We start from the raw sequence: 23,906 nt of genomic DNA, 5'->3' as shown, positions 1-23,906 counted from the left end.
ACCTTGGACAGTGTCGTCGTCCCCCCGGCCCCTGAGGTCAAACACAACCCTGATGCGGCCCTCAATGAAATCGAGTTTGACGCCCCTCAGAGGTCCCTCAGCCCTGTGACTCTATGTTTTATGAAATACAAAATATTCACTGGTTCTACATAAAGAAGACAGCTGTATAGCTGGAGCTATTCCAGTAGACACTACTTTGTTAACATAATGAAAAAAATGTAGCCCGCCTGTGAATAAAATAGTATTCCACTAAGGATTATCTTTGCTTTTTATACTTCATCTGGTGCTATTTTTCAACCACATTAAGTTGCTAATTCTTAAGTCAGAGTGTAAGAGGAATTATTCAGGCATAATACTAATCTCGATGCAAGATCAGTTGCGTTTTAAATCATTTAAAGCCATTGGAGCAAAACCGATCCAGATAGAATGACTCACTGTTTGTATTTGTGCAAATAAATAAATAGTTACTTGTTCCATGTCCTGATTTTGAATTCCTTTTGAATTTTTTTTTTTTGTACTGTATGCTGCCAAGGGTGGAACTTCTACTGGTGACAAATAAAAAGAGTATGTAATGAAAGAAAAACAAAGGTCTCATATTTGCTTAACTTCGGAAGTACCAGAATACAGAGTCAACGGAAGCTTAATAGGATAGAATTAAATTGCTGGGCTTGTATGTCAGACTTCCTGAATCTGACCTCGGATCCTATTAAAACGCATCTAAGAACAATTCTACATTTTTGGCAACGTGTCCGTCAGTGGTCCCGTTCCTATGTAATCATTTCTCTAGTTACACTAATCTGGGAGTGCCCATTTCCACAATGCCTGGGAGGACTGCAGGAAATTAAAATCATATCCGGCTGCTAAGCCTAGTTCAAGGCCAGACAAAGGAATTGGTTGAGCCTCTCTCCAGCACATGAAGGCCTGAAAGATTCATGTTTGATGTCTGGCGCACCCTTTTCATTGCAGCTGTCACACCCAGCAAAGTTTCACTTGGTCATATCCCGTCCCCTGCTCACATTTTTACTCTTGATTTCAAGGATGGGGTCCTAGACTCACACTTTTCCTTCTGACAACACTCTGAGGTGGGTTACTATAAGGACACGCGTCTGTCTGATGCAAAACTCCAGACAACCACTAGGTGGCAGGAGAAGATCAGCTTCTCCTGTTTCTCTTTGCTGCCACCTAGAGGTCGTGATCCAGATTTTTGCAATTTAGAAATGGTAGAAACTTTTTTTTTTTTTAACAAGTACCCTGAAGGTAGTAGCAGCTTAGCTTCAGAATAGAGATGGATGATAAGAGAATAATTCTAGATTAAGAGGAATTTGATTGCAGTCAGATATCATGCGGAGAGAGGATCTTACGTGATTGAGGAATAAGCTGTAGGGGTTTGGTTCATGCACAATAGGAAGTCACGATGGTAGGTTTCACCCATTGTAGTATCACCCACTGTAGTAAGCTGAAAAGAAACAAGCCATGGTCTGCCATCTGCACCCAGAGAACAAGAGTTCCCATTGTCTTCTCCCTCCCATTTGGGGCATCTGCCTTGAAGGTGGGTATTGCAATCAGGATAAAGGGTACAAAAACTAAAGGCAAGCAGAGTGTGAGAACAGGTTAATATATTAACATATAGCAGGGGTGTCAAACTCAATTTCATTGAGGGTCGCATCAGGGTTGTGTTTGACCTCAGAGGGGGGGCTGGTGGGGCGTGGCCAGGGTAGGCGTGGCCAGCTCAATGTTACTTATGTCAGGGGCGCTTGTGGCAGCCTGAGTGCTCTGCCAACAAAAATGGGCTCCCGAGCTCCGTTTTCAGCTGCAACGGCCTCTTGCAACGCTCTGCCAGCGCCACGGGCTAGTCCTTCGCTGTTTCTAGGGCAGCCCTGCAGACCATATCAGCACGGCTCTCCTGAGCTCCGTTTTCCCTGGCAGAGGGCTGCAGGAGGCTGTCACAGCTGAAAACGGACCTGGCAGAGGCACCGCGGGCCAGTCCTTTGCTGTTTCCAGGGCAGCCCCGCGGCTGACCTCACAGCCCAGATCCGCCTCACGGGCCTTGAGTTTGACACCCTTGACAAATAGACTCCAGGTTCCGCTGTTCCAAGATTTCATCCTAGTTCGAAATGTAAATACATAAATATTAGATTAGAGACAAGCCATGGGCCAATCTCCTCAGCTTGAAAAAGAGACCGAGGCGAGTTTCGAGGGGTGGAGGCCGAGAAAAAAAACAACGCCGTACATTTTTCTTCTCAATTCACACAGATGTAAATGCATGCACGCATACATGCACGGGCAAAGAATTGGAGAAAAAAATGGGGCTCCTGGTTCCTTGTTTATGTTATATTTAGCAACACAGAAGTGACACACCTCCAGAATTGGCTTTGTCTTTGAGGGTTTTGTCATGCCACATTCTTGGAACAGGCTCCTTCTCTTAAGCATCGGTTAAGCCTAGTAGGGCCGTGATCCAAGTATTTGTGTACAAGTCCTGCCAGTTGGGGCTCTCGTGGTTGCCAAACAGAGATTAGCTCCGCTTGCAGCGTCTCCTGAGCAAATAAGAAACCTGCTGAAGATCTGCCACTTTCAATTACGGACCTCCTCCACCCACTGCAGCTTAAGCAAAGTCTTCGGCAGTCTGATTGACTAGGCTTCCCTTATGAGAGAGAAGCAGGATTAAGAAGTCCAAAGTCTGGAAGGAATCCACAAAAGGTTATAAGGGTATAAGGCAGGGGTGAAATGCTCCCGGTTCAGAGAACCAGTAGCAAAAATCCCTGCCCCCCCCCTCCCATGCCCAGCTGAGCTGTGCGATCCTCAGAAGTTTTTTTTTACTTTTAAAAGCGTTTTTTCTTCAGTTGAAAAAATGCTTTTAAAAGTAAAAAAAAGCCTCCGATGAACGTGTGGCTTAGCTGGGATCGCCAGAGCCTTTTAAAAGCATTTTTTCTACAACCTCTTTGGCCGAAGAGGTTGTAAAAAATGCTTTTAAAAGGCTCTGACTGAGTTGCCTGATCGTCAGAGGCTTTTTTTTCTTTTAAAGGCAAAAAAAATGCTTTTAAAAGAAAACAAAAGCCTCTTATCAGGATCCCTCTGACTGGGATTGTCAGAGCCTTTTAAAAGCATTTTTTCTACAACCTCTTTGGCCGAAGAGGTTGTAGAAAAAATGCTTTTAAAAGTAGAAAAAAATGGCCACACCCACCCAGTCACATTCCCCCCCACCAAGCCACGCCCACAGAACCGGTAATAACAAATTTTACATTTCACCCCTGGCATAAGGCAAAGAGAAGTAACCTGGAGGCCTAGAATTGTACGGTCTGTGGCCAAACGTTCAGCATGATTTCTAAAGTCCTGCCTGAACACTGAGTTCAAAAGATACCCATTGTGGGTGCTGTTTGGGAGAAATGGAACAAAAAAAAGAGAACTGGGTGCTACACAAAGAGAAAGAAAAAGATGTCAAAGATAATTGATTTGAGACTGTTTCCACCCAATCCTTGCTTCAGTCTTTACTACCATCTAATCTCAGAAGAATTAGAAGTAGAATTAGAATTCTTTATTGACCAAGTGTGATTGGACACACAAGGAATTTGTCTTTGTTGCATACACTCTCAGTGTACATAAAAAGATAAGATACATTCCTCAGGAATCATAAGGTACAACACTTAATGATAGTCATAGGGTACATACAGTTGGAAGAGACTTTGGAGGCCTTCTAGTCCATCTCTCTGCTCAAGCAGGAGACCCTACACCATTTCAGACAAATGGTTATCCAACCTCTTCTTAAAAACTTCCATTCAGAACTTCTGGAGGCAAGTTGTTCCACTGATTATTTGTTCTAACTGTTAGGAAATTTCTCCTTAGTTCTAAGTTGCTTCTCTCCTTGATTAGTTTCCACCCATTGCTTCTTGTTCTACCCTCAGGTGCTTTGGAGAATAGCTTGATTCCCTCTTCTTTGTGGCAGCCCCTGAGATATCGGAACACTGCTATCGTGTCTCCCCTAGTCCTTCTTTTCATTAAACTAGACATATCCAAGGAAGGTATTTATGAAAGAATAAACCTTGTTCCTCTCTGGTGTAAGGCTGAGGGGTTGAGAGAAAGAAAATATCTGCCAGGTTCCAGAAAGAACTCTTGACGTCTAAGACTTTCAACATCTGAATGGACTTTGCTTTTTAGTCTATGGAATACTATTGAACTCCTGCTTGTACTGTAGGTAGAACACTGTTTTTTTCTAAGATGGCAACTTTAAAATGTATGGATTTCAACTCCTCAAATCCCCCAGCTTTGGGAGTTGAAATCCACACATTTTTAAAATAGCCAAGTTTGAAAAACACTGATGGACAGGTAGTCCTTGACTTACAACCACAATTCTGGGACCAGAATTTCCTTTGTTGAGTAAAGGGCTCGATAAGTGAGTCTCATCCAATTTTATGACCTTTTTTGTTAAATGAAGCACTGCAGTTGTTAAGGGATCACCCGGTCGCTAAGCCAGTGCAGCTTCCCCCATGAGTTTGCTTGTCCGAAGCCAGCTGGGAAGGTCACAAACGGTAACCACATGTTGCAACCATTGTAAATACATGCTAGTTGCCAAGCGCCTGGATTTTGGTCATGCAACTGTGGGGATGCTGCCACGGTTCTAAGTCCAAAGACTGGTTGTAAGTGACTTTTTTCCAATGCCGTTGTAACTTTGAGCGGTTCCTAAATGAACGGTTGTAAGTAAAAGGCTACCTGTGGAGCAGGGGTGTCAAACTCGATTTCATTGAGGGATGTGTTTGACCTCAGGGGGCCAGAGTAGGTGTGGCCAGCTCGACGTCACTCATGGTCCGAGTGCTCTGCTAGTGAGAAGGGACTCCCAAGCTCTGTTTTCAGCTGCGACGGCCTCCTGCAGCCCTCTTCCAATGACAACAGAGCTCGGGAGTGCCGCATGTGGCCCTTGCGAGCTCTGTTTTTGGCTGCGACGGCCTCCTACAACCCTCTGTCAACAAAAATGGAGCTCTGTTTTCACTGGCAGGGGCACCGTGGGCCAGTCCTTCCAGGGCAGCCCCGCGGGCCAGATCTAAGCACCCCGCGGGTTGGGTCCGGCTCCTGGGCTTGTGTTTGACCCCCCTGCTGTAGAGTGTTAGATAATTCTGGTACACCAATTTGGATGGCGTCCTTCATCTTCCAGCCTTTCTTGTTCCAGCAAAACAAAGGGCAGTTTCAGGGAATGTGGTTTGATGATGATAAGCTAAATTAAAGGCTAGGATTTTTTGGTGAGGTTGGGAGGAACCTGATAAATTGAGCCTTTTTAACTGGTTTTCACTGCTTTAAATAGCGGAAGGCTTTGATTTTTGGTATAATGGGGCCAGAGTCACATGCAAGGGAGATGGATAGCCATATACACTAATCGAATAAACAAATATCATAGAATGAGGAAGTTGTTAAATACAACAGGGAGCAATACTGTTACTTGTTTTAAATTACACCGCAAATTTTTGTCTTGGCTCGGTTCATTTTCCGCTGCAGGACCTGCTTATTTTCTTGGCCTGTGGCAAGCCTCTGATTTTTGTCACTTTTTTGTGATTTGCACCCCTGATTTCAGCCAGGGCAGTAGAATGGTTACAGCAGTGGTTCTCAACCTTTATAGTGCTGCGACCCCTTTAATACAATTCCCCACGATGTGGCGACCCCAACAGTAATTTTTTTTTTTAGGCAGCAGTCTCAGCGCGCCTCAGCAGCCGCAGAAAGGGGGAAAAAGCGGCAAACTGTTTTTTTGAATTTATCGCGCCTGAAGCCGTATTGGCTAGTGATCTGAACTGCTTGCGATTGCCTTGAGGACGGAGGCATTAAAGCGGAGACTCCTCCCCTATTAAATTTATGGCGCCTGAAGCCAGATTAGGCTAGTGATTGGGAGTGATTGCAGCTGGCTTGAGAGGGAGACGTCAGAGCAAAGATTTCTCTCTTTTTTAATTCATCGCTCCTGAAACCGAATTTGCAATTCTTCGACTCGCAAGTATACATCCCATATTTCCGATGGTCTTAGGCGACCCCTGGCAAATCGTCATTCGACCTCCAATGGGGTCGCGACCCACAGGTTGAGAACCGAACCGCTGGGTTACAGGCTGATGGAGTTGTGTTGCTTGTGAAAATAGAGTGAAATGGAGCGAAATGAATAAAGATAAGTCGAGGGTTGGGCACATAAGGAGCTTCTGACGGCTTAAGAATGGAATTTCCTGTCTATAAGGCTGGAAAGAAATTCTCCTTTTTGGCAATCTTTCTCAAGTCTGGGGATGAGATCAGCTAGGGAAGCCCCCACGTCTTTCCCCTGATGAGATGAGGCAGGCAATGAATACAATAATTCAGTTTTAGTTCGAACATCTCTCCGGCCTTTCGTGAAATATTCACGCAGCCCTTTACCCCAGTAGTTGATTGAAATTGTATTTTTACGGTTCACTCTCGCTTGATCAAGTTCTAGGCATATTTTCTCCATATAAAGATTTGCAGTTTGGGGTTGGGTTTCCCCCCCTCCCCCCGCCCCTTCCCATCTTCCTGAGCCACTGGAAGAGTCCGTTTTAAATTAAAAATGAGTAGTTCCTGACAAAGACAGATGATGATTTATAACTGGTGAACCGTAAGGGAGAAGAATGTCCATTTAAAGCTGCTTGCAATGGTTTTTGGCAGAAAAGGCTGTAGAGGAGGGATCTGGGGGAAGGTTGGTTCCCCCCCGCCCCCGCTTTTACTGGTAAATTCATTCTTCTAAGAAATCCCAAATTAAAAAATAATCATCCTAAGCTGTGTCCAGTCATTCTGACACATAATCCTCTAGGGAGAGGCATTCTGTAAGCATTCTGCTTCTTTCTTTTCTTTTCTTTTCTTTTCTTTTCTTTTCTTTTCTTTTCTTTTCTTTTCCTTTCTTTTTTTCTTTCTTTCTTTCTGTTTCTTTCCTCCCTCCCTCCCTCCCTCCCATTTATCCATCCATCCATCCATCCATCCATCCATCCATCCATCCATCCATCCATCCATAAATTTATTCATGCTATACCACATTTATTACTTTAGAAAGAACTCAAGGCAATAAACATATCTAATACTCCTCCTATTTTCCCCCCAACAACAACCCTGTGAAGTGCACAGCGAAGAGAGGGAGACTGGCCAAAGATCACCTAGCGGGCTTTCAAGCCTTAGGCAGGATCTCACCATCTCCTGGTGCCTTAGCCACTATACCAGATTGGGTCTCTTTATAGTTCCCCTTAAAGCGGGCAGGATCTGAAATTTTGATTGTGGGCTTTTCTTTTTCCTTTCCTTTCTTTTCCTTTCCTTTCCTTTCCTTTCCTTTCCTTTCCTTTCCTTTCCTTTCCTTTCCTTTCCTTTCCTTCCTTACTTCCTTACTTCCTTCTTTCTTTCTCTTTCTTTCTTTCTTTCCCTTTCTTTCTTTCTTTCTTTCTTTCTTTCTTTCTTTTCTTTCTTTCTTTCTTTCTTTCATTTTGGAGAGGACGGGGCCTTTAAGGGGTGAAATGGGCTTAAAGGATTTAAAGATAGCACCTCATCCCTTAACACCCATCCTCCCTGAAGTCATTTTTCCATATTTTGGAAGGGGCATTCTGAGTGTTTTAATTCCCCGGGCTCATCCGAACTGCTGAGCTGCAGATGCTGGGAGCGGACAGCTGCTTAAAGTAACAAATAAGCCATCTGCTCCTGCAGCATCTTAATCCAGCCAGTAGCATCTCAGATATTTTCATTTTTCGCATTTGCATTCTTCATCCCCACAGTATCGGGCGTGGGAAGGGCTAAAATAACCACGACTCTTCCAAATCTCTCCTGGAGCGCCTCTTCCTCCGCCACAATTCTGCCATTTGTTAAAGAAAAGGCCAACTCCCTTATTCTTTGCACAGGCTGGAGGGCCCATTCATTCAAATGGCATGGGTGGCAGCTGGAAGGCGGCCATTTTGCCTCCCAGATTTGCTCCTTGTTTCGTTCTGTTTGGGTGTCTCCATGGCAACCCTGCCAGCCCAGGGATGCAAATGCTGTCCAGATGCAAACATTCCACTGGGCGCAAATGCTCTCTGTGGGCTCCAGATTAGCTAGTGGATTTGAGGGGGAACCAGTCTGTTCCCATAGCAACGGATTGACGGCTGTAGATCTTTGGGGAGGGGAGTGTCATTTGTCTATCTCTACAATTGCTGTATAATGACCTGGCCGATTGCCTCCAGTCCTTGGCAACTGTTGCTAAGAGAGTTCCCCATGGTCCGACTGTTCCCATGAGGGCTGTCTTGTGGATCAAGCAGTCGGAAGGATCTGGAAGCAACGCCTTCTTCTTTGCTCCTGTTCTTGTTCCGAGTTATCAGTTGTTGCCAGCCTGGCTATAAATCAAGTCTTAAGTAGCACATTCTACGCACATTAGCACAAAGTGCCCAACTCAATCCGAGAAGGGTTTATTTATTCTACCCGGCACAGAGCAGCGAAGTGCCTAAAAAACTTGGATTCTTCTCCCGGAACCTCCTCAAATGTTATTCCCAAATTGTCATTTATAATGTGAGTTAAACATTAATTATTTGATTGATTGATTCGATTTATAATGGCCACCACCTACATCACATAATGACTCTGGGTGGCGCACAACGCTAAATAAAAATGTACGTAATTAACAATCTTTTTAAAATGCCATAAATAAAAACACACAGGAGCCAGAGAATCATAAAACAGCTATCAACGTGGTTAGGAAGTGGGCTCCACAAACACCTGTCTCTCTCTCTCACAAACACACTTCCTTTTGTTTGTCAAATTAAAAAAAAAAATTCTGAATAATTCACTAATAAATAATCAAGTAGAAATTGAGCAAACGTGGAAAAAGGAAACAGCGGTAAAATCAATAATAATTGCTGCACTTAGTGCTGTGCCAAAGATTTGGAAAAGCTCGTGGAGGCAGTCAGAACGGAAGGAATCTCAATTTGTCAATTACAAAAAGTCACAGTATTTGGAACAGTGTATATATTATGGCAATATTCTCTAGCTAACCTAGATCCGATTGTCCAAAAATACCAAATCCAATCAGAATATCATAGAAAATAAAGAAGTTAAAGTGCTCTGGGATTTTAGAATTCAAACAGACAGTCACCTGCCATGCAACATGCCAGATTTAACAATTGCCCGGTAGAAAAAAAGTCTGGATAATGGATCTGACAGTACCTGGAGACTGCAGAATAGAAGAGAAAGAACTGGAGAAGATAACAAAATAACAAAACCTGCAAATAGAAATAGAATGACTATGGCAAAAGAAAGCAAGGGTAGTACCAATAGTAATAGGTGCCTTGGGTGCAATCCCAGAACAGCTGGAGCACCACTTGAACAGCATTGCCATTGACCAATTCACCATCAGTCAATTGCAAAAGGCAGCTTGACTAGGAACAGCTTACATCCTGTGACGATGCCTCTAATACAGTGGTAGTCAACCTGGTCCCTACCACCTGCTAGTGGGCGTTCCAGGTTTCATGGTGGGCGGTAGGGGTTTTTTCTGATACTGAAGCACTTTCCTTTTTTTTAATTTAATTGACTTTTTTAAAAAAAAATTATATCATTATTTAAAAACATTTTCATTAGGTTTTCATAAAATTCCCCATGACAATTTAAATTTCTGAAAATATACTATTTCTATCGCCCGCACATAAGTTTAGTTCATGTTAGCTAAGTGAAACTAAATGGCACTATAGTGCGACCGCAAACAAAAGAGCCTCATCCCAGAATAGCTCACGCATCCTCCCACACACCATCCAGCTATAACAGACAAGCAGAGCTGGTAGCCGGGGCCCCCCCAACCCAATCCACAATGCGCAAGAGGCATGCGCAGACGACGATACATGGCGCATTACTGTGGAACCAGTGGACGGTTAGAAAATTTTACTACTAACAGAGATACAAAAGTGGGCGGTAGGTATAAAAAGGTGGACTACCCCTGCTCTAACACCATCAAACATCAACGTCTGTCTATCCCCTGGTCCTTAGGAGGTGGATAAAAAAAACCAAATCCAGTCTGAACATCTGGCTGACTGTGCAGTGAACAACAATAATACATTTTTGTTCTGGTCCCTCTAGGTCAGGGGTGTCAAACTGGATTGCTTGGGGGGCTGGATCAGCATTGTAGTTGTCCTCCGCGGGCCAGCCAGGGCGGGGGGGGAGGAAGGAGGAGACAGGACAGATGGCCTCCTGCGGCCTCCTGCCAGCCAAAACGGGGCACAGGGGACCCACCCCAGAGCCCCCCCCATGCCCCGTTTTGGTGGGCAGGGTGCTGCAGGAGGCTGTCCAAGCTGAAAACATGGTGTGCAGGGGCCGCCTGCAGCCCCCCTAGGACAGTGGTGAAATGTAAAATTTGTTACTATTGGTTCTGTGGGTGTGGCTTGGTGGGGGGTGGGTAATGTGACTGAGTGGGCGTGGCCAACTTTTTTTTTTTACTTTTAAAAGCATTTTTTCTACAACCTCTTCAGCCAAAGAGGTTGTAAAAAAAATGCTCTTAAAAGGTTCTGACAATCCCAGCTGAGTTGCCTGATCGTCAGAACCTTTTAAAAGTATTTTTTACAACCTCTTCGACTAAAGAAGTTGTAGAAAAAATGCTTTTAAAAGGTTCTGACGATCCCAGATGAGCCGCGCGATCATCAGAGGCTTTTTTTTTACTTTTAAAAGTATTTTTTCGGCCGAAGAAAAAATGCTTTTAAAAGTAAAAAAACAAAAACCTGATGATTGGGCGGCTCAGCTGGGCATGGGTGGGGGGCAGGGATTGGGCGATCTGCTCCGAACAGGGAGCATTTCACCCCTGCCCTGTGCCCTATTTTCACTAGCAGAGGCACTGTGGGCCAGTTCATTGCTATTTCCAGGCCCGCCATGCGGGCCGGATCTAAGAACCCCTCGAGCCACATCCGGCCCACGGGCCTTGAGTTTGACACCCCTGCACTAGGTTTTCAAAATAAACCCCCTGGGATTCCAAATGCCATGGCTGGAAAAAAAAATTGTAAGCTCCTAGTAAAAGAAACTAAAACAGCTACAGGTCTGTAGTTTAAACCAGGGGTCTCCAACCTTGGTCCCTTTAAGATTTGTGGACTTCAACTCCCAGAGTTCCTCAGCCAGCTTTGCTTTGCTGGCTGAGGGACTCTGGGAGTTGAAGTCCACAAGTCTTAAAGGGACCAAGGTTGGAGACCCCTGGTTTAAAGTTTATGCTAGCAAGCTTGGGGTTAATAAGGCTACTTGTCAGAAAAGTGAAACTTCAGTGGTGGTTAAACTGTGTTTTACTGGAAGGGACTATGCTACCACGAAAATCATATCACCTTGTGACTAATGCTGAATCTGTATCATAAGAAGAGCTCAGCATATTTATATGGGGGTGGTGTTTGTAACCTTTGTGACTGCAGAAATGCAATCTTTCATGGTCACAGAAAAAAAAAAAGTTCCATTATCGGGAACTGCAATAGTTGTAGTGAAACTATGTTTTGGTAAGAGTTTTCTTTTTAAAGGCTGAGTGACATTTGTTAAAAATTGCCAGTAATTCAAACTCGTGGAAAATGCTGCCGCCTTTAACTCACAGGAGGGTTAGTTCAGTTTCCTCTTGCATCTTGAGGGTCAGCTGATACATAAAGTACGGTAGCTGCATCTCAAACCCGTTGGGATATTTTAGGGTCTGAAAAGGCAAAGACTTATGACTGTATGACTGTAACTTGTTGCTGGTAATCCTTATGTTTTATATTGATATTGATTGTTTCCGGATTGCTTATTTGTAGCCTATGACTATCATTAAGTGTTGTATCTTTAAGTGTTAAATTTGTACCCTATGACTATCATTAATTGTAAGTATTGTACCTTGATGAAGGTATCTTTTCTTTTATGTACACTGAGAGCATATGCACCAAGACAAATTCCTTGTGTGTCCAATCACACTTGGCCAATAAAAATTCTATTCTATTCTATTCTATTCTTTTAGATGCTACACTTTTAGAAGGATAATTCATGGAGGAGGAGAAGCTGATATACTTTGGTCTTCTGCTCCCCTTGCTGTACCTGTTCTCATCTCCTAAATATGAGCAACTTTCCCTATCTGTTGACCTGGTTTGGTGTTGGCCCTCATGGAGAAGCACGGATAGAACTTGTTCTTGTCTGTGACATGTTTGTGGTTGTGTACATTGCCTGGGGATCTAGTTCTCTGTCTCCAGTATGATCAAAGAGTAGAATTACATACATACAAATCACATTATGCTTTGGTTTACTTTTAAGGGATACCTTGAACAATCACCTCAATATAGGGAGCCCTTGACTTGTAATCGTAATGGAACCCTGGCATTACAGTCACAATTCATTAAGCAGGTCACTTGACCTGATTTTTTTGTCATTTTTTGCAGCAATTGTTAAGTGAATATTTTTGTTGTTGCTGTTAGTTGCGAACTTATGTTCGACCCCATGGACTACGTTCCTCCAGGCGTTCCTGTCCTCTTCCATCCTCTGGAGTCCATTTAAGCTCACACCTACTGCTTCAGTGACTCCATCCAGCCACCTCATTCTCTGTCATTCCGTTCTTCTTTTGCCCTCAATAATTCCCAGCATTAGGCTCTTCTCCAGTGAGTCCTTCCTTCTCATTAGGTGGCCAAAGTATTTGAGTAAGTAAATATGGAGGTTGTTAAATGAATCCATTTTACTCAGTGGGTATTTTTTTTTTTACCACAAACTGGAAGTGCCAGAAACTGGCAAAAGACATTAAAAATTGTGGGCATGTGACTGTGGGATGCTAAAGATGATCTGATTGTGATTGTGATTGTGGCCATAAAGATGCGTTGGTTGCCATCTCTCCCTCCTCTCTCTCTCTCTCTCTCTCTCTCTCTTCATTGTATCTTCAAAATGAGGTCATAATTTTTTTTTTCGGGTGTATATGTCTACTGTAACTTTGAACAGTTACTAAGTCCAACACACCTCTTTCTATGTTCTCCACAACAGAAACCCTGCGAGGTGAGTCTGGCTAGGAGACACTCACCCAGATGGGTTTCATGGCTAAAGAGGGGTTAGAACTCAAAATCTCTTGGTTTCTAGCCTGGTGCCTTAACCACTAGACCAAACTGGCTCTCATGTAATGTATTTCTCACCAAAATAAGCCCTCCCCCAAAATAGTTAAACACATGCGCAGCCAGTCTGGTTAGGGTTACGGAGAAAGAGCTGGAAATCTGGTAAGACAGCAAGAGGAGCCCCATCTTATTCCAAGCGGCCCAAAATAATAAGACCTTTCCAAAAATAAGGCCAAGCGCTTATTTTGGGGTTCAAAAAAATATAAGACAGGGTCTTATTTTTGGGGAAACACAGTAGTGTTTTATGGTATATGCAGAGAACAAGAAAACTTGTTTTGTCCAAGGAATTTATAGTATATTTGGAAATGGAGAAGCCCCCACTGTCTCCCCAACTTGCGGCCCCAATTTGAATTCCAGTTGATCAAAGGAGTTAAGAAGGACTTCACCCAATAGGTGGGTTTGAGGCAAGATTTTAAAATGGCCGACCAAGTTTTCTGTATGGTCAGAGGATGCCTTAAAGTGGTATGTGGGGATAAATGGCAGTAATGCATAAATGGGTAGTGCCATATCTTAAGGAGATTCTCAGATATCCAGGTCATGGTTGTCCCAGAGGTGCTCTTTCAAAAGGCAAGTAGACTTTCTTGGTTTCCCCTTGAAGACGTTTCGCTTCTCATCCAAGAAGCTTCTTCAATCCATGGTAGAACTGAACAAGCTTCTTGAATGAGAAGTGAAACGTCTTCAAGGGAAAAACAAAGGAAGCCCTGTTGCCTTTTGACTGGGTAATGCCATGTTATGTCTTTGAGCCAAGACAGATGTTAGGGAGGAATTTTGGAAAGTCTTAGATCAGAAATAACATTAACATTGGGGCTTAAACTCTAATTTTGATGAATTTCCTGCCTCTGAAAGATAGCAGACTTTGCTGCTGTTTTTCTGCATTTGTGGTCGGAAACCTTGATGGTCTGGAGGAAGAAAAAAAAAAGAGAGAAGTGATGTCAGCCTTTCTTGGTAAACCAAATAGGAACCACAACCAGATGAGCTAATTCCACTTTATTGTAGAACTACATTGACAGAAATAATTCCCTCATCTCCCTTATAATTCAGAAATTAAGGGGATGTGTGTGTTTCTTCTCATTCTCTTGCCACATCCACGATCCACTTATGGGCTAAGCCAGTGGCTAAAACGCTGAGCTTGTCAATCAGAAAGGTCAGCGGTTTGAATTCCTGGTATAGGTCTCCTGTATGAGCAGGGGGTTGGACTAGATGACCTCCAAGGTCCCTTCCAACTCCAAGGTCCCTTCCAGCTTGTTACTTTTTGCTGTCATGTGCCAAAAGCGGGGGGAGCATGGGGGGACTCGTGCGCGCGTGTGCCCACACCCATAATTCAGTAGACCCTGCACATGCATGCGCAACCCTCCCGGGCTCCCCCCACTTTTGCCACGTGATGGCACGACGGGCCTGGTAGGCCTGTTTTTCTCCCTCCCCAGGCTCCAGAGCCTTTCTAGAAGCCTGGGAAGGGCAAAAATGGCCTTCCCCACACCCCCAGAGGCCCTCTGGAGGCTGGAAATGGCCAGTTTCCCGACTTCCGGTGGGCCCAAAAGGCCTGAAAATCAGCTGGCTGGCGCACGCATGTGTGCTGGAGGGCCGTGAAAATATTTGCAGATCCCTCGCATCCTGGACATAAACTGTTTCAACTCCTACCCTCAAAACGACGCTATAGAGCACTGCACACCAGAACAACTAGACACAAGAACATCACTCTGCTAAACAAATAATTCCCTCAACACTGTCAGACTATTTATTGAATCTGCACTACTATTAATCTTCTCATAGTTCCCATCACCAATCTCTTTCCACTTATGACTGTATGACTATAACTTGTTGCTGGCAATCCTTATGATTTATATTGATATATTGACCATCAATTGTGTTGTAAATGTTGTACCTTGATGAAGGTATCTTTTCTTTTATGTACACTGAGAGCATCTGCACCAAGACAAATTCCTTGTGTGTCCAATCACACTTGGCCAATAAAAAATTCTATTCTATTCTATTCTATTCCACCGATATGGCTCCACATGCCACCTGTGGTCCGTGTGCCATAAGTTCGCCATCACTGGGCTAGGCTGTCTGTTATTTGACTGATCCTTCGGCAGACTCTCTCCGCCATGTCTTTCCCATATGCCTTTATAAGTTAGGCCTGCATGTGTATAGATTACCCACCCCTGATGAAAAGAGAAAAGGATCTTAGGAGGAACAATTTGGTATCTAATGAGAAAGCCAGTGACAAGAAGCCAAGGTATTTTTTTAGAAGGAAAAACGTGATGGTGGAATTAGTAGAGATGGTAGGTATTTTGGAAAAAGGAAGAAGGGGTGGGATAAAAGTAAAAGAAAGGATGTAAGAAAGGCTGTGTGTGAGAGAGGGAGGGAGGGAGAGAGAGAATAAAGGAAGGAAGGAAGGAAGGAAGGAAGGAAGGAAGGAAGGAAGGAAGGAAAGAAAGAAAGAAAGAAAGAAAGAAAGAAAGAAAGAAAGAAAGAAAGAGAGAAAGAAAGAAAGAAAGACGGACAATCTCTTTGGCTGTTCCTGGTATAAAGCAATTCTGTGAAGATTGTCACCATATTTCTATGAAATGGCTGCATCTAGTGGTGTTCACAGGGATTGCTGACTTTTTCCAGCCATCAAGTGAGGCCCTGCCATTCATTTACCCAGATATATGAAACTCCTGTTACTCCTCTTGCTACCAATTCCAGGGCAATGTCAGCTATAGACCCAGCGGGATTTCTGCTAAACTGTTGAGTTACATTTTGATGCTTGTATCTAAACCTCGATTTTTGGCTTTGGCTTTTGCAGGCTGGCAGCGATGGAGCCAAAATTGGGAATTGCCCCTTCTCCCAACGACTCTTTATGGTTCTCTGGCTCAAGGGAGTGACCTTCAATGTCACCACAGTGGACACCAAAAGGTAGGTGAGACAACACTAATCCTATCCTATCCTCCTGAGGCTACTGGTTAGTGGAGGCTAAAACATACGATGTACAGGTGCAGGAACTGGGCATGACTAGTCTAGTGAAGAGAAGGACCAGGGCAGACATGATAACAAGTGTTCCAATATTTGAGGGGCTGCCACAGAGAGGAGGGGGTCAAGATGTTTTCCAAGGCACCTGAAGGCCAGACAAGGAATTATGGATGGAAGCTGACCAAGGAGCGATTCAACCTAGAAATAAGGAGAAATTTTCTGACAGTGAGAACAATCAACCAATGGAACAGAAGTTGCCTTCGGAAGTTGTGGGAGCTTCATCACTGGAGGCTTTCAAGAAGAGACCGGACTGCCATCTGTCAGAAATGGTGTAGGGTCTCCTGCTTGGGCAGGGAGTTCGACTAGATGACCTACAAGGTCCCTTCCAACTCTGTTAATCTAATGTAATCTAATCTCTCAACATTCCCAGCTAGATCCCATTCAGTTCTGGGAACAGAAGTCCCAAAAATATGGAAAGAAGTTGGTTGGGAGGTCTGGTCAAACTCATGAACATATCTAATTTAGGTTAGAGGTAGTCCTCAACTTACAATCTTTTGTTTAGCGATCTTTTAAAGTGACAATAGCCCTGAAAAAACGTGACTTATAACCCAGTATTGACACGTAAACATCCATTGCAGCATCTCCAGGGTCACATGATCAAAATTTTGGGCACTTGGCAGTTGGCTGGTATTTAGGACCATTGCGCCGTTCCTGCTGATCACCAATTGTAACTTTTCCCAGATGGCTTCCGACAAGCAAAGGCAATGGGGGAAGTCATATTGGCTTAAAGACTGCACGATTCAGCTAACAGCTGCAGTGATTCACTGAACAACTTGGCAAAAAAGATCACAAAGCAGGGCAAAATTCATTTAAGAACTGCCTTGTTGCACAATGCAAATTTTGGGCTCAATTGTCGTCGTAAGTCGAGGACTATTTGTAAACTAGCTGTCTCAAAGGTGCTGGACTGCTGTTTTTCCTTCAAGAAGATGGAAGACATTTTGCTTCTCATCCAAGAAGCTTCATCCATTCTTTTTTTTTAAAGTATATTTTTATTATTTACATATAAGTATATCGAACACAGTGTGACTGTCCTGGCATTTCATCCGCCGTGAAAACCAAAGTAAAAGACAAATAACATATACACTCCTTACACAGTGCTAGTCTTGTACAATTATTTTTGACCAACGTATTCATTCAAATGCACATATAATATCTCATTCCGGGTCAACTTACCCTAATTTTTTCGTGTTCCGATTCCCACCTCCTGCTTCCAGCCATTGATAAAATCTGTTCCATGTGTCATCATATTCTGTCTCTCCTTTGTTTTTTAATCCTAACGTTAGTCTATCCGTTTCTGCGCATACTAATATCTTCCTTATTACCTCCTTTTCTGAGGGGGTGTTTTCATTTTTCCATTGCTGTGCATACACCATTCTCGCTGCTGTCGGGATGTGTAGTATTAGGTATATTGGCCCTTTGCTGTAGCTGTCTGTTATAATGCCTAATAGAAATAATTCTGGCTTAAATTCTATACGTTGTCCAACCATTTTTTCTAGCCATGTCTGAATTTGTAACCAAAATTTCCTTGCTTTTTTACAAGTCCACCACATGTGGTAGTATGTGCCTGGTAATTGCTTCATCCGTACTGATGGAGGGGTGGGAAGGGGGATGGAAGGATAAGTTCTGACAGGATGGAGGTGTGTGTGTATGTGTGTGTGTGTGTAAGCACTGTATTTCTTTGCAATCATTTGGTTAGCCCCTCTCTGAGAGCCGTTGAGGCCACTTGGGGCTTTATCCATATCCATTTTTCATTCCTTGCCTACATTTCCCTCTTCTTCTCAGGAGAACTGAAGCCGTGCAGAAGCTTTGTCCTGGAGGCCAGCTCCCATTCCTGATGTACGGGACCGAGGTCCATACGGACACTAACAAGATTGAAGAATTCCTGGAAGAAGTTCTGTGCCCTCCTAAGTACGAACTAAACAAAGTGTCAACTTTGAACTGAACCCGTCAGCAGCCATTTTTCTCTCTCCTTCAGTTGCCACACAGAGGGGGGAAGAGGGGGAAAGACCCATAGAGCTGATTGCAGGGATGGGATTCTACCGGTTCGGGTGAACCGGTAGCTCCGATGATCAGCTGGGAGCAAACCGGTTTGTCCTGATCAAATGGGCCCACTCACCTACCCACGCTATTTTCTTACCTTTATCTTCTTAGCTGATTTGCGTGGCAGAACATGTTGCCACGCCTCAGCTGTGTTTCTCCCTGGAGAAATGCGGAAGAGAAGATTTCTTCAAACTGCGTACACACGCACAGCGATCACCGTACTGGTTGTTAAACCGGAAGGGTCCCATCCCTGGCTGATTGGCAAAGTGGATTTGGGGATATAGAGAGAATTTCATATGATTATTATCAAATTCCATGGATATATATATATTTACTTCTTCCTTAGGTATCCAAAGCTGGCTGCTAATAACCCTGAATCTAACACAGCTGGCCTTGATGTCTTTGCCAAATTCTCTGCCTATATCAAGAACTCAAACCCATCCCTCAACGCCAGTGAGTATCTTGGACCACAAGTCCTGATTGCTATTCTTACGTGATGGCTTAACTCTTGGGAATTCATTTTCCTTGCTCTGTGGTTGGGTTGTGTTCCTCAACCTTGCTTTTTCACTTTCTTCTTTCTCTTTTGGTTTCTCTTCTTCAATCCAAAATTCTTCGGCTCATTTCCCACAAAGTGTCACTTGTACAATATATGGATAACCAACAGGAGAAAGTAAGTACGTTTGTGGGAAACCTTAACATTTGTGAAAGAGTCTGCGTGGCGGTATAAGGTTAAGGAAATGCTCTCATTGGGGGAAAGAAAGCCTCAGGAACCAATAAGGAACTGCCTATTTAAAAAAGGGGGAGGGAGAAAAGAGTGAACGGAAGGCAGAATGCAATAGATCGACGTGAAAATGGGGGTGGCTAGCCAGTTGAATTGTAAGAAAACAGCAGTCAACCCTACAATATTTGGTAATAGCTCCCAAGTGGAGTTTCTCATTGGTGGTTCATTTATTTTTATGGATACGAATTTATAAGCCACCCAGCTCCCAAGTGGAATTTCTCATTGCGTGTTTGCTTATTTATTTTTATTGATATGAAATTATAAGCCACCCAACTCCAATGGACTCTCAACATTTCTAACTTTCAACTCCATTCTCGTCTGTGTGTAACGTAACATTATTTGTGCTTGCAAATTGCTTCGACCTGCGAAATCATCTGTCAATTACTTCATTACCTGTTGGCTTTAATCTTTACTAGCTAAATCTTTTCTTTGACATTATTTGGCTTTTTTTTTTTTTTACATGTGTACAGTTCAGAGGCTACCCGACCTCCAAACGACCCTGGGCAGCTTCCATTAAAAACAATAAGAACAATTTTTAAAACGAAACAAAAAATCATTGTTGTCTAACGTTTAGTTGTCCCTCATTTCCCACCAGTTGCTACGATGCCTCATTTTGTGTTCACCCCAAAAATCCTAGAGGTGGAATCGATCCTCTTCCTGCCCTCTCACTAATGTTCTTCTTTTTTTCTAGTTCCATACCTTGAATCTCACTGGCCCTATTTACTTTCTTCTTGGATACTGTCAAGCTTGCAAAGTAATCCAGACCAGAAGTAGATCCAGGATTACTAGCTCCACCTTTATTGTAAGGTTATCGAGTCTGAAAGTACCCCTCCCTTCCCTCCCTTTTTTTTTTTTAATGACCCTGTAGTCCCTTAATTCAGGGTAGAGTCGGGGCGACTGGATGGAGCTGAGCATATACTGGCCTGATGCCCTTCCTGATACCTACATGGTGTTCACAGCAGATACTTTTTTTCTTTACGCGATAAGAGAAAGAAAACATCTGCTGTAACCTAGGATTGAACTCTCAACCTTCTGAGTGGGAGGCGAGTGTCTTTATCACAAGGCCACCACGACACTCGAACTCTTCCTTCACTTATTTCCCCCAAAACTAGGGAGGGTCCCTTCTGAGCTGCTTTTGCCACCCCTCCTGCTTTGAACTCAAATTTTGTTTGTCAGGCTATTATCTAGGCTGGGGCTCTACCTTCTGTCTCCTATTACTGTTGGCTTCCTCTTTGTATCTCCCTTGTTCGTCTTGTTCTAAAGCTTCTTCCCAATTTGGTGACCAATTGAATCCTTCCAGCTGTGTTGACTTCTCATTTATATTTTTCATTGGTAACTCTTATCCCTCTTCCTTCCCACCCCACTCTTCAATTCCCAGACCTTGAGAAAGGTTTACTGAAAGCATTGAAAGTGCTGGATGTTTATTTGATGACGCCTCAACCCGAAGAGGTGGACGAGAACAGCGCGGAAGATGAAGGACAGTCCAACCGCAAATTTCTTGACGGAAATGAACTTACGTTGGCAGACTGCAATCTGCTGCCCAAACTCCATATCGTCAAGGTGAAAAACTTTTCAGAGACAGGGCGCCTGTAAATTATCTATGGGGAACGGGAAATAAGGGTGTGTGATTTCCTTCACACCCTATTTGTAAGCTTCCCAGAAGCATACAGTTGGCGGAAAAAATGCTGGAAGAATGACATTTTCATCTCCTGGTTTTGTACAGGTAGTCCTTGACTTACAACAATTCACTTAGTGACTGTTCAAAGTTACAACGGCACTGAAAAAAGTGACTTACGACCATTTTTCACACTTACGACCGTTACAGCATCCCCAGGGGGTGACGACTTGCATGTGTCGCCCTCCCCCGGCCTCCGTTTCGCTCTCAGATGCCCTCAGGAAAGGCGTCTGCAGCCGAGACACAAGATCCGGATTGACCCACGCAGCATCTCCCGGCCTTCATTTTGCCATCAGAGGCGCCGTCAGAGCTCGTGTCTCGGCTGCAGAGGCCTTTTCTCAAGGCTTCTGATGGTGAAACAGAGGCCAGGGGCACCGTGCGCGAGCGGTGGCAAGCAGCCAGAGAAAAAGTGAGCCGGCAGCAGCTACACGGGCTCCTGCTGGGTGGGACTGTAGATGGCGCCAACATGAGGTGAGACAGCGGGAGATAAGACCTAATGCCTCTTTTGGAGTTAAAAAAAAAAGACCGGGTCTTATTTTTGGGGAAATACGGTAATAATAGCTATAGCTCTTAGACTTTGCAGCACTCTCTGGGTCAGGGGTCTCCAACCTTGGCAACTTTAAGCCTGGCTTAAAGCTTTGCTGGCTGGGGAATTCTGGGAGTTGATGTCCGCCAGGCTTAAAGTTGCCAAGGTTGGAGACCCCTGCTTTGGTGGCTTTCAATGTCAGCATATTGCCCCCAACAATCTGGGGTCTCATTTTACCCACCTTGGAAGGATGGAAGGCTGAGTCAATCGTGAGTCCCGTCAGGATCGAACTCCAGGCTGTGGGGCAGAGTTTGTCTGCAATACTGCATTCCAACCACTCAACCACGAAGGCTCCTTCCTTACAGAATTCTTCCTTAAAGAATGTACCGATTGATCAGTAGGTTGAAGCCGCAAAATAATTTGTGGTTGTTCTCCTCCCGACAGGTGGTTTGCAAGAAATACCGTGACTTTACCATTCCTGAGGAATTCCGCGGCATCCATCGCTATCTTAAGAATGCCTACGCGCGTGAGGAGTTTTCTAGCACCTGCCCAGATGATGAAGAAATTGAATTAGCTTATGAGCTGGTTGCCAAAGCTTTGAAGTAGTAAACTTTTAAAATGTGGAGAAGGGACACAGGGCTTCGCTGGCAGGGATTCTTGGATTTGGGCATCTCTGCGGGTATTTTAACATATGTATTTGTGTCTGGCCACCGGAGGGGGAGTGTCTGTTTTCTGGAGGGAAAAAATGATTCAAATTTAAATATGAGCAAATATGAAATAAATAAAAAAATACATGTTTTTAAAAATAGGAAGTTTCTTGTTGTACTTGTTCCCTGCCCAAAGGAGAGGCAAATAATTATAAGGTGTTGCATGATACAACGATGGCTAGAGGAATAATTGGGTTACTTTGGTAGTTATGAGACACAACGCTGGATAATTCTGCAAACCAGATGGAGCAAGCTATGTATGAATCCTGACTTTGAGGTTATTCAACATTTCATGAAGGTTGCTCAGAAAAAAAGGCAATGTTGCTTTGACAGTTGCAAAGTTGGACCAGTTGAGTATGCAGAAGAGACCTTGGAGGTCTTCTAGTCCACCCCTCCCGTTCAGGCAGGAAACCGTATATCATTTCAGGCAAATGGTTGTCCAATCTCGTTTTAAAAAGCTCCAGTGATGGAACATCCACAACTTCCGGAGGCAAGTCGTTCCACTAATTAATTGTTCTAACTGTCAGGAAATTTCTCCTTAGTTGTAGGTTGCTTCTCTCTTTGATTAGTTTCCACCCATTGCTTCTTGTCCTGCCCTCAGGTGCTTTGGAGAATAGCTTGACTCCCTCTTCTTTGTGGCAGCCCCTGAGATATCGGAACTGTAATCTATCATGTCACCCCTAGTCCTTCTTTTCATTAAACTAGACATACCCAATTTCTGCAACTGTTCTTCATATTTTTTTAGCCTCCCTAATCAACTTTGCAGATGTGAGACTACCAGCCGACACCAGATTGTAGGATAAGCCAGGAAGACAAAACACAAATCTCTTGGAAGAAAGCAAGACCAAGCCACTTTCAAACTGTTGTAAAAAACACGTGCAAATGTAGCCATGAAGTCACGAGTTGATCCTGATTCTCGTCAACGCAAACTTTACAGTTGAAGAGAACATTAAACGTGTGAGCCAGGTCAGAACTGATCTGTTGTTGTTAGCTGCAAAGTCGTGTCCGACCCATCGCGACCCCATGGACAACGTTCCTCCAGGCCTTCCTGTCCTCTACCATCCTCTGGAGTCCATTTAAGCTCACGCCTACTGCTTCAGTGACTCCATCCAGCCACCTCGTTCTCTGTCGTCCCGTTCTTCTTTTGCCCTCAATCTTTCCTAGCATTAGGCTCTTCTCCAGTGAGTCCTTCCTTCTCATTAGATGGCCAAAGTATTTCAGTTTTATCTTCAGGATCTGACCTTCTAAAGAGTAGTCAGGGTTGATCTCCTCTAGGACTGACCGGTTTCATCGCCTTGCAGTCCAAGGGACTCACAGGAGTCTTCTCCAGCACCATAGTTCAAAGGCCTCAATTCTTTGGCGCTCAGCCTTTCTTATGGTCCAACTTTCACAGTCGTACATTGCAACTGGGGAACTGATCTGTAGTGCTTCCCAATGAACCCTTTGGCTATATGGAAAAAAAACCCAATTACATGCTTTAATACAGGGTCTCCAACCTTGGCAACTTTAAAACTTGTGGGTTTCAACTCCCGGAATTCCTCAGCCAGCTGGCTGAGGAATTCCGGGAGTTGAAGTCCACAAGTCTTAAAGTTGCCAAGGTTGGAGACCCCTGCTTTAATATATATTCTAGTTAAAGTTTAAAGAACATGGATTCCTTAAAATGGCCCGTAGGAATTATTCTGGTTGACAATTTGGAAGATGGTTTTCCTTACCCATCAAGCAAGTCTTCTCTGCCTTACAAAGACTATTGTGGTCATTAATACTATTAAATTATAGCATCTTAGCTTGAGGGTAACCAATGACTCTCAAATTGCAAAATCATTTGTAAGCAGATTCTACAGTTGTAATCTATGGATTCTTGAATAATAGTAAGAATACTTCCTAGCTGATATGGACTTTAGCTCCAAGATCTGGAGGATGATGAGAATTGCCTTGAAAAAAAAGAGGCTGGGAAAGTTTGATTTTGAGCAATTATTTTTGCAAAGTCAAGTATATCCTTTGAGAGATTGCTCTGAAAATAATGAAATAAAATAACATCCATGCTTGTTAATCTAAAAGAATATTTCTTTGAGTTCTGTTTTCCACCAGTCAAGGGACTCACAGGAGTCTTCTCCAGCAC

General features: G+C 43.7%; 1 protein-coding gene across 2 annotated transcripts in view; it reads left to right on the top strand.

The window, feature by feature from the left end:
* CLIC1 (chloride intracellular channel 1) overlaps positions 1 to 21,888 on the top strand; it is a 65,880-nt gene extending 43,992 nt beyond the window's left edge. The window contains exons 1-6 of one of the 2 annotated variants that reach the window (XM_058168486.1): positions 11,956 to 12,067; positions 15,835 to 15,944; positions 17,841 to 17,966; positions 18,445 to 18,551; positions 20,258 to 20,439; positions 21,525 to 21,888. In XM_058168486.1, coding sequence (XP_058024469.1) covers positions 12,014 to 12,067; positions 15,835 to 15,944; positions 17,841 to 17,966; positions 18,445 to 18,551; positions 20,258 to 20,439; positions 21,525 to 21,686 — 741 coding nt within the window. In that variant the 5' untranslated portion in view covers positions 11,956 to 12,013 and the 3' untranslated portion in view covers positions 21,687 to 21,888. Of the gene's footprint in view, positions 1 to 11,955; positions 12,068 to 15,834; positions 15,945 to 17,840; positions 17,967 to 18,444; positions 18,552 to 20,257; positions 20,440 to 21,524 lie in introns of those variants that run through there. The other variant, XM_058168487.1, reaches the window with a different exon arrangement.
* Positions 21,889 to 23,906: the final 2,018 nt, after the last annotated feature.

Source organism: Ahaetulla prasina, chromosome 2 (genome assembly GCF_028640845.1).
Source record: "Ahaetulla prasina isolate Xishuangbanna chromosome 2, ASM2864084v1, whole genome shotgun sequence".
In the NCBI taxonomy this organism is placed as follows: Eukaryota; Metazoa; Chordata; class Lepidosauria; order Squamata; family Colubridae; genus Ahaetulla; species Ahaetulla prasina.
The sequence above is the reverse complement of the archived record's forward strand: the minus strand, read 5'-3'. Positions and strand labels throughout refer to the sequence as shown.